Here is a 14,683-nt window from a genome sequence, read left to right on the forward strand (position 1 = left end):
GGGACAGAGGAGTGAGAGCAAGGGTGTACAACATCATTTGATACTATACGTGTTCTTTAGAATTAAGTATTTCTTTTCCCATATTTTGCTGTCCTGACCAGCTTCAGTTTCAAGGCTGAAAAAAAAATGAAAGGGCTTAAATAGTTTACTCAACAAAATCAAAGTTGCTTTTTTTTTTTTTAAATGATGGGCAATACCTTCTTAACTGTCTCCTCTGCATCTCCAAAATCTTCTTCAGCTTTCTGATTTGAAACTCCATTGACTGTTTACTGTCTACTCCTTCTCTCCATATTAGATCATGGTTCTAATACAGCCAAGAATTAGCCAAATTAACTCAACCACAGTGACAAGGATAAAGAGCTACCCAGAAACAAGACGGGTAAAAATATCTAGGCATCAGAAAAAGGTGGGCATAAAGTCTTTTTGTAGGGAAATGACAGGATATCTATCTGTTATCTGGTCTTAGCCTTCATGTCTATGTTCTCAGTGTGATGTTATCTCCTCCTAGAGTAATATTCATTTTAACAGTGGGAAAAGCCAAAGAAATGACTCTCTAATGGCACAATTTTAGTTATCGGTGAACTGGAAAGGGGAGAGGAGACATCATTTGGGTCAGTGTTCTATTCATAAAGTTAGCCCTCAGTGAAGTTAGTAATATTTCTGCCTTTCTCTAGAAGCCTCCAATAAAGACGACCATGTTACTAATAACGATGAAGGTAATACCTCCTCTCTTTCGTGCTCCGCTTTGGCGGCTACTGCCTCCGTTGCCACCGCCGCTGCTGCTGCTGCCGCCGCTGCCCCCGCTGCTGCCGCTGCCGCTGCTCCTGCTGCTGCTGCTGGTGTCCCTTCTTTCATAAAACTTTCTTTTCGCCCACTTCTTGACTGACAAAATGAAAAAATAAGCTGAGATCAATATTGTAGTTTCAGATGAACATTGAGGCCTTATCTTTACAGTTGCAGAGAAAGCTTGATCATTCAGGCCCAAGCCAGGACGTTAACCTGAATCATCTCAATAACTGACCCGGTCTTGGTCAGGGGAAGTATCTAAGAGTTTGACTTCCTTATTCTTTCATGGGACTTCTAAAGCTCAACATTTTCACCACATTTTTGAAGTTTGACCAATGAGACATACTGAAACCTAATGCCTCCTTTCCCACACTTACTTGTTTCAAAAAACAGCATTATTACATTGGCGTTGGCCAAAATTCATCTTCCTGCCCCATGCACTACTTTGCTCCCTGTTGTTCAATATAGATTTCTGCTTTCTTCCAACTTCTTGGCTCCTACTGGTCCACCTGGTTTGGATCTGCTCTTCCATCTCTACCGCTGATATTTGCATGCTCTCTACTGACCAATCATTGTCCCAGCTTTCACTTATTGTTCCACCTTAACTTCTAATTTGGGGGCAACTCCCAGGGTTAGACTGTCACCTCTACTTATCTCCCTCATCATTCCTTGGATTGTCTTGGATCTTCTAGTCTTTACTTTCCCACCTATCTTCCCAATTTCTTACTACCTAGTGAGACATCTATGATATCTTGAAGCAACAAAAAGGCATGGCCAAAGAGGGCAAAATACGGCTAAATGATTGCTAGGGATCGTTGGATTCATGAAATGGGCCCAGATCCTGGCTGTATGGAGATTTCTTCCTATTGCCTGCAGGTGGACTGATTCCCACTTGTCATTCTGGCTCAGAACAATTGGATTTGGTCATCCCTTATCTTTGCTACCCCACTCCCCACTGCAGCCATGTTATTTTCCTGCCCCCCCCCCTCCCAATATAGCTCTCCTATTATTGCCTTCCTCTTTAACAATGACTCACCTAGTCCTTTCTGGAATTGGACCTTGCCCCTACAGGAAGCACAGGAAAGCCTTCCTGGCGGGTTGCAGATAAAGGTCTCAGTATTAAGTTTTCTTTGCTGTGTCTATAGTCTGAATACTTATCTCATCTCCTGCTTGTCCCGACTGCTTGCCTCAGTGCTGATCTTATGGCCTTCTATGCTCTCAGGTTTCCACAGATCTCCTGCTTCCCCAAAGTCTTCTGAGTCTTTGACCTTCTTTTCCTTGCCCTTTGTTGTCATTATCATGCTGGTTTGATCTCTGCCATCTTTCTCCTGTTCTCTGATTCCTTGAATAACTGCCTCGCTTCTGATCCATTGCTTTACTGGGCCCTCTACTTTGCCTGCCTCTACTTTGGACTACTACTTACCTGGCTCCAAACCTTTCAGGGACCTGTGACCATTGACCACCTCTCCCATCGCCTCTGACATAAACAGGCACACCCAAGAAAATCAGGAGTGTCTCTGCAGTTGGCATTAAGGATGCAGTTGTCACTTACCTCGTGACACAGCCATCATGACCTAGCCCTTTGGTGCATGGCCCAATGAACCAGGCTTTTCCAAACACATACACATCCCAGGGGAACACAAAGAAAGGCTGACGGTATAAGCCACCCAGGAAGCCAGAACTGTATAATTCTGCCAAGATGATGTCTTACTAGATTTTTAGTTCTCCCTCCTATCAGTCAGCTCTAGCAACATATTATAAAGGCAAATTTAGTAAGACCAAAGGCCAAGGCTTTGCATGATTTTATACACTGCTTAAGGACCCCTTAGAGCGGCAGAGGGGCTGAAGGTCATATCACAGCTTCTGTCAGTAGAAGTAGTTGCTTGCTCTCATAGCTCAATTGCTGTCTTCCTCCTTGACTGTGGTCATAGCACCCCTGACTCTATCTTAACCCCTGAGATTGATTTCCTACCTCCTGTGCATTTGACTTATGACCCTTGCTTCTGTCTTAACAGCTGACTTCTTGGCACATTCTCTGCTCCCTACACTGCCACCTTGGCTCTCTTGATATCAGTCCTTGGGTTGGCAGGTCTAAGGGAATATATTCATTTGGGGATTCCTAGGATCATTGAAGACCTAGCAAATAGCACTTTAAAGCCTCTAGGGTCCCCCCACCAAAGTGATACATGTCCCCTAGGGAAATGAGATACATGGCTGGCTCTGACCTCCTGGAGTCACACTCAGCTAAAAGAAGGCACCTTAAGAGACTTGATCCAATAATGTCCAAGATCAGAGGCATCCTTTACTCTATATCTTCTCATCCTCTCAGGTATGCTTCAAGGGAAATAACTATAGAATAGTGGAGAAAGCACTAGCGTGGAAATCTGGAGACCTAAAGTCTAGCCTTGGCCCTACCACTAACTGAATTGGAAAAGTTAAAATTCCTCTAGGTCTTAGTTTCTTCATCTACCAAATGAAAGGTTTGGACTAGATGAACTACAAAATCCTTTCCAATTCTAACATTCTATGAGTCTATTGCGGACTCAAGACTCATAACGTCATTGAAGTGTGAATGAGTTACTGGTCTTTGTCACCACTGACTACCAGTAAGTCAGCATAGCTTCAAGGAAATACAGAGGTGGGATTATTCACTATCAGTGTACTAAACCCACATACCTAGAAGAGGCTATGACTAACACCTCTCTTTGTGTTAATAGAGGGAATTGGGCTGGTTTTTTTTTTTTAATAATTTCAACCTATAGAAATTGCAGGAGTGGGGGAGGGAAATAATCTGATCTATCTTATATCAACAAAACCTTGGGATCTCACTGTATCCCAAACAACATTAGTTGCTGAAAAGGATGTGATCCCATCTCAATTGAGTTTGCCATAAAGGAGGAAGCCCCTTCCCTCAACCCCAACCCCTGCCTCCTAGACTCTCTAGCAGTGATTGATTCCCTGACTTGAAAGCAGAGGACATAACATTTGAAATGCTGTTCTGGAGACCCCAGGAAAGGTTTAGTTGCCTTATAGGTACTAAAAGGCAGCATGGTTTAATGGAAAGAATACAGCAATCAAGAGGCCCAATTCTTCACCTCAACTTTATCACTAAGAGATCTCCAGGCTAATCAGGGGAAATAACTCAATCTCTTCAAATGTCATCTGTAAAATAGTGGGACTAGACTATGTGATCTCTAAGACGCCTCCTTCTGGCTTGGGAATTGATGATTTCACATCTATAAAAGGCTTTGTATCTGATCAGATACACAGTGGACCCACTCCCAGTTGATCCTTCCTCTTCCCATATCCAGCTTAATGCCATATCTGAGCTGTAGCTACTGGAGTCTATAGCAAATCAATATCTATCTTCCAGCAAATAATTTTCCAAGCTCCCTTACAGAACTGATATTTTTACAAAGACTGAAAATGTTTCTTAAAAAAAAAAAAACATCCAACCCACATACAAACGATATTGTTTGCTCTTCTATTGTAACTAAAGTTTCAACGTCATTCTATTGAGTCCTTTTCCCCCATCCCCTTTAAGCCATGATTCTGTTTTGTCAGCTGCTGACATTCCACTTTCTCTGGAATACACACACTGGTCTCTATGTGGTCAGTTCATTGACAGGTGCAAACAGCTGACAATTAAACAATAGGTGGAGGTGATAATAAATAGTGATATTAGCTGATATAAAAAGACGACTTCACAAACTAGGAGGAAGGTAAATAAAATCAGCTGCGGGGAAGAATTCAGGATGATGACTCAGCAACACATTTCCTAAACATCTATTAACTGGTTTTTCAAGTCTCTTAAGTGCTTAAGATAAAACATATCGATGAAACTTTAGTTATTTGGAAAATGAACACTATGGTTTCTAAATTTTGTGAAGCTTAATAAAACAGAATAATTTTCATTGAGTAGAGAGCCACAGAATGGATTATATCCATTCTTATCCCTTTATTCCCTCCCTTTCTGCAAAATAGTTCAATCACTAAATTTTCTCTTAGAATTTGGCCAAATATTCTACTTTACCCTTTCAAGAAGGATCTGTGATTTCATCAGTATGAAGAAATCCTGATGAGAGAACTCCCTCCACCAATGCAGATAGCAACTCGTGTATGACTTAGCAGGTAAGTCCTGGGAAGTTACCTTAACATCTGTCGGTTAAGTAACTCATTCAGTCAGTATCAGAGGTGAGATTTGAACCCAGGTTCTCCTGACACCAAACCCAACCCAGTAATCACTACGCAATGTTGTCTCAATGTCTTACTAACTGACCCAAAATCAGAAACAAAGTGTTTTTTAAAAATATTTTTGATGTTTTTATATCTGAGAAAAATATTTTAAAAAACATCAATGCTTAGATTGCTTTGAAATCAGTTTATAACAAAGGGCATTCTTTAAGACTGGGACAATGACAAGTCATTGTCTGTACTATGGGAATGACATTCGCATGGTAAAGGGACACATATATCCTAAGCATGTCTTCTTTCTCCTCCTGATGATCAGTGTAATGGACAAATTATGATTTTTTTCTATATCTCTGCAAACATTACCTTTGTTCACATTGTGCCCAGTCATGATTAATAAAAGAAATAAATAATAGAACTTACCATTGTTGTCAATGTTTCGCTTAACTCCCTTTTAATTCTTGAAAAATAACACTATTGGAATCATCTTTCTGCCTCATCACTAAGATTTCTTCCTCTCCCCCAAGCCCTTGTGTATGCAGATATTTTCTATTTAACTTCCAGTTGATCAATTACTATTTTAGAGCACTTATTACTTGCCAGTACCATGTTAGGTTCTAAGCAGACTACAAAAAAATCAATGTGACAGACTGTCCTCATCCAGCTTGTAATCTGTTTGGTGAGGAAAGGCTTACGAATAAGAAACAATTAGAGAATAATATACAAGACAATTGGTAATCAAGTACTGAATCATGTGGTACAGACCCAATTGCTGTCCTGGTTCTGTTTGTTTGAAGTGGCACCAGCACAATGTCATATGCAAGAAGGCATGTCATACTTCTATGAACTGATGCTGAGGGAAGTGAGCAAAACCGAGATAATATTGTATATAGTAACAGCCACATTGTGTGATGACTAACTTTCATAGACTTGGCTCTTCTCAGCAATGCAAGGATCTAAGACATCTCCAAAAGTCTCATGATGGAAAATGCTATCCACATCCAGAGAAAGAACTATGGAGTCTGAATGCAGATAGAAGCATACCGTTTGATCTCTTTTTCTTTTGTTGTTTTGTTTTGTTTCTTCTTTCTTGTGGTTCTTCCCATTGGTTCTAATTCTTCTTTACAACATGACTAATGTGAAAATATGTTTAATATGAATGTATATGTAGAGTCTATACCAGATTGTATGCCGTCTTGAGGAAGGGGGAGGGGAGGGAAGAGGAGAAAATTTAGAACTCAAAATGTTATAGAAGTGAATGTTGAAAACTAAAAATAAATAAATTAACTAAAAATTAAAAAAAGAAGGAATGTCATAGAACATACTATTATTGATCAGAAGATGATGCTCCCCCACCCTGGTCATGAAGATGAACTGTAGACATGTCTAGAAAAAATGCCCAGAGAAAAGGGATAGCAGATGATGTACTCATGTTTTGATTCTTTGATGGATCTGCGCTCTCATCCATGTTGTTACTCCCTCCAACAATGTAGATAGCCTCTCACCCATGCCTGGCCACTTCCATGCCTTCCAAATTCCAAGAGGGATAATCCAGGGCCTTGAGGAAATTGAGGCAGAATGTGAAGAAATTCAACAACTATGTATAAAGTGGCAACTATGTCCCAGGCTCTGGGCTAGCCTCTGGGGATATGAAGATAGAAAATGACATGGCTTCCTACACTCCTCCAAGGAGTGTAACTGATGGAGTGGGGAGGAGAAGGATGAATGTATTCAAATAAATATGACATGTTTGTAACAGGAGTTTTGTTTTTCTTTCATTCTCAATTGGAGTGGAGAAGCAGATTTTTGCTGATTGGAAAAAACAAAATCTGATTAAAAACGACCTAAATACAATGTGATAAGGACAAAGGAGAGATCTGGGCAAAACACTAAAAGGAAACATGAGGATGAAGAAATTGATTTTGGCTGGGGAGGGGGCAGGAGCTCAGGAGAGGCTTCATCACAGAGATGGCAACTGAATCTTAACGGAAGAGAAGGATTTCAATAAATACAGTTATCACTTCTCCATACTTTTGGAAGATTTGAAGTGATTGAATATTAAGCTCACATATTACAAGGCGACATGTGGCTCCTCCTGAACCAGACACATCTATATAATTTTAAAGGAGGGATTCTTAACCTGGGTTCTGTGAATGATATTTTCCAATATTTTTATAACTTTCAATATAACTGGTTTTCTTTGTATTTGGTTTCATGCATTTAAAAACATGATTCTGAGAAGGGGTCCCTAGAGGGGCCTATGAGACAAAAAAGATTAAGAATCTCTGTTTTAAAGTGTCTAAAGTCCAAGTCAATAAAGTCATATTGCAGTCACTAAAACAATAACAACCAAAAAGAACTTAATGAAAATGATTATGAGAGAATTATCATGTCTGTTGTGGGAAAGGAGGCGAATTCTTCACTTCATACTCTTCCTCATACAAAGAGGAAAATGTATAGGGAATCCCTCAAGAAGGTATAATGAGTGGATTCCTCAACAAATTCAGAGTAGCTAATAAAAAGAAATAGAGAAAAGTAACTTCAGTGGTCCGTAAGTTGTAGTAGCAATTGCCTTGGGTCTCACACTTTGGGGGGGACTGATGTGTTAGAGAAAACAGGTACGTGGCAGGTGACTCAGGAAAGCAATCTTAGGTGGAAAAAGCAGTTAGGCCACCTGGTGCCTGGAGACTCAGAAGATGAACTGTATCTATTTAAAGATCCATCATGTATAAGAACAGTTAGACTAACTCAGCTTAGCCTGTGGGGCAGAACAAGAATCAGCGGATGAAAGCTGGAGAGAAAGACTGAGGAGCAATGTGAAGAAAAAGTTTCTAACAAGTAGAGCTTCTCTATGAGTAGAATGGGAATGTAATGAATTCTCCGTCTCTAGAGGTGTTGAGGATTCTTAGTTAGGTACAGTTTGGAGTATGTAGTCTTTGAGATTCTGTGGTTCTGAATAAAAATAAAAAGATTTGGGGCTTATATAGAATCATACATCCGAGGCAAAATGGAACACACACACACACACACACACACAGCCCTCCACCTGTCCTAGATGCTCTTTTGAACCTAAGAACCTAAAGGTGTTTTTACCACGCTTACTCACCTTCAATTCTCCCTTTCCTGTTCTTTATAATTTGTCTGACCTGATGCCTTTAGCAGTTATTAAAACTTGTATTACGAATACTCAGAAAGGAACCTTAATTTAAAAAAAAAACATACAAAAGGAAATGTCACATCTGACCAAATAAGAAAGCTAAACCAATCTGAAATTTTAAAAAATTGGACTTTTTCCAAAATTCCAAAACAACATTGCAAAAATTCAGCTTGTGATTGTTGTCCATAAAATGCCTGATATCAGACAAAGAAAACTTTCTTTAAAAATTTTCTTCCATAGTTCCCAGCTAAATTAAAAAGAAAAGAAGGAATTTGATATTGTATTATCTTTTTAAATTGGTATAATACATTTGAAGATTTGGGTATTTTATTAAATTTTTTTCAATCCAATATTAATTGAAAATATGAATTTATTCTACCACCAAACTATCCAACTATAATTCTGTATAAAGTAAAAAGCCACCTTTTATATTCCTCACTGATGAAATGAGAAGGTGGGATTAAACGAATTCTGAAGTCTTTTCTAGATTCAAATCTATGATTCCAGGAGCTTAATGAGCTTCTGAAGGAAGTATTTCTCAGTTTCTTACTGTTAGTCTTTTATAACTGAGACACAAGTTGAACATAAAAAGTGTGTATGTGTGTGTGTATGTATGTGTGTGTGTGTGTGTGTGTGGATGTGTGCACACTGCACATCAATTTGGAAGTTATCATTTTTGCCATTCAACAAAAATTCAATTCGCTTGGCTGTAACAAAGCAAATTTTCCAGTGTAAACACAATCTGTACAAGGTGAAAGCCCTTCAGAAAGTCTTTGGAATTGATGCAGGTGTCTGGTACTCTTCTATCTATATATTATTCAACCTAATCAGTGTTGCAGTATAAACACTGAACAAAATGACAGCTAACATCTCAGCTGCGTGTTAACAGCAATAGTTTGCTTTCCCCAGTGAAGCCAAGAGGAAGAAAAAAAAAGCAATCAGAAAGAAATAATATGGCCTAATTTGTGTTATTTTATTCTCTGAAGGAGCTAATCTTCCACTTCATTAGCATTCTAACAATATAAAAAAGCTGTGAATGGAAAGGACAGCACATTACAATTTCCACAGCATTTTTTCTCTGCCCATTTGCTCCATAATACAATTTTCTATTCACTACAATAAAAGATGACAAGATGACCTGTATTAACAATAAGAAAGAAATAGCCTTCCTAGTGGATAAATTGCAGGGCTAGGAGGCAGAAGGAACTGGGAGCAAATCCTCCTTTTGACATTTACTAGCTGTGTGACCCTGGGCAAGTCACTTAACCTCAGGCAACCCTCTAAGATTCTAAGTAGGGATAAGCTGCAATCTGCAGGCAGTGTTCCCTTAACAATGAAATCACAGGTCCTATTGTACTGACAACGCTACAAATCAAAAATGGAAAAGGAGAGGTGGAGGGATGAAACGAAAGGGGCATTGGCCTGGGAGTCAGGAGATCTGGGTTCTAATTGTGGATATGCCTCACACCACCTATATGTTCTAAAGGAGATTGGAGATGATTATAACCATGAGAGCTCCAAGAGGTCAGGAAAGAGTCCATGCAAGTGGAGTGGGGTCCTTGCAAGGTTCTGCAGCCAGTCTGTTCAGTATCGAGGCTCAGAAAAGCCAGGAGCAAGCTTCAAGGCTCCCAACAATGACAGCTGAGAAGCAGACTCATCCACAAGTGATAGGATATTTGGATGCGAACCACATGGGCTCATGCTATGTAGAAACTCCATTCAACCCCCTGGGCACCAAGGTGGCACAGTGAAATACTGGAAAATATGTTCCTCGGGTGTTGAGGGAAAAGGTTTCTATTTCTGTTCTTGCTATATCTTTAAAGTAAATACCCCTTTAAAAAAAGCTAATTGATGTGAATTAATTAAATAGAACTGGAATGCTAACTGGCAACTGACAGCGGGGGAGAGGGGTAAGAGGGGAGGACACAATGAATTGGGGCTTGCGCTGATAGCATAAAGGAAAATACTCCCTAGGAGACAGAAACAAGATGGCAAACTGAGCTTCTGTGAGCTTCTGCCTCTCCCCCAACCACCCCCCCAATCCTTCTCCAAACAGATCTGGATTTGGTCTAGATACATTTGCGTCAGACCAAAGGCTAATGGGGAAATTCAAGGAAAAAAATCATTGCAAATCATTTTTCCAACCCAGGTCAGCATTGGGAGACAGGACCATGGACAATGGATATGGGATCCGGGCAGGAGCCAATATGTAGAGTGCTCCAGTGCCCAGGAAGAGGCTATACACCAGGGCAAGAGGAGGTCCCAGAGCCACATCAGGGTACCACAATGGAAATGGGTGTCATCTAGCAGCTCTGTCACCCACTGTCCAGTTCTGGGTCATAGATCCAGAGTAGAATGAGGAGAGGACCTGGGGCAGCCAGATGGCACAGTGGATAGAGCACCAGCCCTGGAGTCAGAAGACCTGAGTTCAAATCTGGTCTGAGACACTTACTAGCTGTGTATCCCTAGGCAAGTCACTTAACCCCAATTGCCTAAAAAAAAAAAAAACAAAAAAAGAATGAGGAGGGGACCTGTGCCCAGGACTGCCATTCTGGGGTAAGGAACGGTGGCAGGTCCTAGGCTATATAGAGAGAAAAGCAAGTTCAGAAGCAAGCAGGAGTGGTGTGGTTCAAACTACAGGAGGGGAGCAGCCACAGTTCCAGCTTCTAGCTTAGTCTGGACCCCGCAGAAGAACAACCAGGACAGGAATTCTAGATCCAAGAGAAACCTGCAGTTCTGTTGCCCTGAGCCAGCAGAGCTTCCCAGATGGCTAAGAGGGGCTGAGTCCAGCAGCAGCAGCTCAGAGAATTCAGACCAGGGGCAACAATAAGACTTTGCCCTGGATTGGCCCACTTGGAGAACACTGAAAGCTTTAAGGTCCTGAGCCTGGACTGTCCCTCAGATCCTAAAATAACCCAATACTCTATAGCCCCCAAGAAAGCAGCAACTGACCTAGCCCAGGCCTTCCCTCCAGAAGTGTACAGGGGCTGGCCTTAACATTACATTCAGTCAGGAAGACTGGAAGAATGAGTAAACAAAAAAACAAAAAAAAATCCCACCATAAAGAGTTACTATGTAGACAGAGATATTCAAGAAACAAATCCAGAAAAAAAAAGAATAACTCCAAAATTCCAACAAGAAAAGTCTCAAATACAAAAACAGCTTGGGCACAAATTCAACTAGAATTCCTGAAGAAATAGAGCAAGAGTTAAAAGGGAGCTTAAAATATTTTTATAAATGAAATGAGAGTGCTGGGGCGGGGGGGAATGGAAAAGAAACAAGACCTATATTAGGAAGAATTGGAATGGGTAAAGAAATTTGCCCAAGCAACAATCTTCCTCAAAATCAGAATGGATCAAATGGAAGTTGGTGACTCCTTGAGACAACAAAAATATTAAGACAAAGTCAAAAGAAGAAAATGTAAGATATCACATAGGAAAAATAATTGACCTAGAAAACAGATCTGGGAGAAAAAATTAAGAATCGCTGGACTATTGGAATGCCATGACAAGAAAAAGAGCCTAGACATCATATTTCAAGAAATGTTTAAAGAAAACTTCCCAGATCTCTTAGAACCAGAGGATAAAGTATTTTAGAAATGGCAAGAATTCACCAGTCACCTTTTAAAAGAAACTCTCAAATAAAAACTCCAGGAATATGGCCAAAATCTAGAGAGGTCAAAGAAAAAAATACTCCAAGCAACCAGAAAGAAAGGATTCAAATATTGAGGAATCACATTCAGAATCACATACAATTCAGTAGCCATTACTATAAAGGAGCAGAGAACTTGGAATATGATATTCTAGAAGGCAAAGGCTATGAATTTACAGCCAAGAATAACTTATCCAGAAAAACTGAGTATAATCCTACCAGGGGGAAAATGGATCTTTAATGAAATAGAGAACTTCTGAGCATTCCTGATGAAAAGACCAGAGCTACATAGAAATTTGAAGTTCAAACACAAGAGTTAGGAGAAATAAAAAAAGTATGTGTGAATAATCAATTATAAGGGACTAAACAAAGATAAAGTGCTTACATTCGAATATGGGGAGATAATATACATGTCCCCTTTGGTCACCATCAAAAGTCATAAAGGGAATCTAATTAGACAAGGTCTGGGAGTGGTTTTGTTATGTCTCACTCTTAAGAGAAGAATGGAAAGAGGAGGGAAAAGGAATATTCTGGGGAGTGAGGGCTAGGAAGGGAAAGGAAAAAAATCATCACACAATGAGGGTGAGCAAGTAAACATCTATATAAACTAGGAGGAGAGAGTGGCTGACACTTGAATCTCAATCTTATCTGAACTGGTCAAAGGAGAGAAGAATACTCACACAGTTTGGTACAAAAATATATTTCAGTCAACAGGGAAAATAGCAGCAAAAGGAGGAATTAGATAAAGGATGGATTAAGGAAGGGATTAGTACTACACAAAAAACAAAAACAAAAAAAAAACCTCTAAGGAGTACAAAAATATTTATAGCTCTTTTTAGAGATGGCAAAAATGGGAACCTGGAAAGGTGTCCATAAATTGGTATATAGTTGAAAACTTATAATACATAAATGTATTGGAATACTATTGTACAGTAAGAAATGATGAAAGGGATGGTTTCAGAGAAACCTGAGAAGACTTGCTTGAACTGGTGCATAGAGTGAACAGAACCAGGAGAACAATTTATACAATGACAACAACATGGTAAAGGCAAATAACTTAAAAAGAATTAGTAGGGGCAGCTAAGTGGTGCAGTGGAGGGGCAGCTAAGTGGCGTAGTGGATAGAGCACTGGCCCTGGATTCAGGAGGACCTGAGTTCAAGTCTGGCCTCAGACTCATAACACTTACTAGCTGTGTGACCCTGGGCAAGTCACTTAACCTCATTGCCTAGCAAAAAAAAAAATTAATGACTCTGATCAACATTAATGACCAACCACCATTCCAGATGGCTAATGACAAAATCTGCTGCCCATCTGATTTATATAGAGATGAAGGATTCAAAATACAAGATGAGATAGATAGATATAGATACATTTACATGTAGATATAGATGTATCTTTCTTTAACACGACCAATGTGGATATTTATTTGTTTTGCCTGTATATATATATAAAATATTTGTAATAGGGATTTGTTTTTCTTTTGTTCTCAATTAAGGGAAGGGGAGAGTAGGGAAGGTGGATTTTTGGTAATTGACAAAAATACATAATTTTTTAAAAGATCTTATTTATTAATGTCCATCATACTAAACAGTTTACCTTGTGCAAAGAAAAAATTTAAGAACTACAGAGTAAGAGTGATCTGATACCCATGTAATTCCTTTCACCTAAGAAAGACCTTATAACTGTAGAAATCTAAGTCTTTCCATATTCTGTACTTGCATTTGTATCACTCCAGCTACGGCAGGGGTTTTTAACCTTATCTGTATCATGAACTCCTTCGGCAGTCTGGTGAAAACTATGGACTCATTCTCAGAATAATGTTTTTAAATGCATAAAGTAAAAATAGGGAGGAATTCAAAGAAAACCAATTATATTACAATATAGTTATCAAAAGTGGCAGCTGGGTGGTGTAGTGGATAGAGTATCAGCCTGAAGTCAGGAAGACTACTCTTCCCAAGTGCAAATTTGGTCTCAGACACTGGCTGTGTGACCCTGGACAAGTCATTTAACCCTGTCTTCCTTAGTTTCCTCATCTGTAAAATGAGCTGGAGAAGGAAATGGCAAACCACTCCAGTATCTTTGCCAAGAAACCCCCAGATGGGGTCACAAGGAGTCAGACACGGCTGAATTACTACTACTACTACTATAGTTACCAAAATATTTTTTCAAAACAAATTTACTGACACTAAGTTAAGAAATCCTGATCTACAGAGTAGAACCTACTACCTAAATTTTTAGTTAGAGGTCTCCCACCGAAAAATACATTTTACCCAACAATAATTAGCTAACTATTTTGCTGGAAACATGGTTTCAGAGATTTAGGCATCCCTCCACCAATGTGAACTATAACCTTTCTGAAGTCTTCTCATCTCATGCAATTCTTATCTATGTTTTCCCATGAATATTCCATAGAGTACCCACACAATGGGCTGGAGATCTTCTGATGCTTCTAATATCTCAAAGACACAAAGGTAGCCCTTTCTAAGGCTGTCTATCTGTTGACACTACATGATTAGTCCATCTTTTTTTTCTAGTCATATACAACCTTGATGATTCATTTTGTGGCACTTCTAAAAGGCAAGTCATCATTGGTAATACTCAGCAGCCCCTTTCACAATACTTTGAAAATAAGCTTTTACTTTAAAATGGCAAGACCCTGGGGCTGCCATGCCTCACTGCTTGGCAAGGATATTAAGTGCTTGATGAAAGATATCTTTTCTGAGTTCTTTTAGTCGCCTTGCTATGTCCACTACTGAATCTGTTAAATGGCTTTCGGCAGTGGTGATGAAGCAAACGCCTTTACTTTTTGCCCATTTTCCCATTTATTAGGGTCGAGAGTTTGTTGGAACAAACCAGGTTGAAGTCCCTATAATCACAGGATCAAAACAATCAGAGTT

General features: G+C 39.5%; 1 protein-coding gene across 1 annotated transcript in view; it reads right to left on the reverse strand.

Moving 5' to 3' along the window:
* Positions 1 to 14,683, reverse strand: part of CUNH10orf67 (chromosome unknown C10orf67 homolog) — a 111,457-nt gene that overhangs the window by 30,650 nt on the left and 66,124 nt on the right. The window contains exons 12-14 of the mRNA XM_027847864.1: positions 724 to 882; positions 198 to 304; positions 50 to 115 (exon numbers count right to left, since the gene is read on the reverse strand). Coding sequence (XP_027703665.1) covers positions 50 to 115; positions 198 to 304; positions 724 to 882 — 332 coding nt within the window. The remainder of the gene's footprint in view (positions 1 to 49; positions 116 to 197; positions 305 to 723; positions 883 to 14,683) is intronic.

This window comes from Vombatus ursinus, unplaced genomic scaffold (genome assembly GCF_900497805.2).
Source record: "Vombatus ursinus unplaced genomic scaffold, bare-nosed wombat genome assembly UNPS02005459.1, whole genome shotgun sequence".
Classification (NCBI taxonomy): Eukaryota; Metazoa; Chordata; class Mammalia; order Diprotodontia; family Vombatidae; genus Vombatus; species Vombatus ursinus.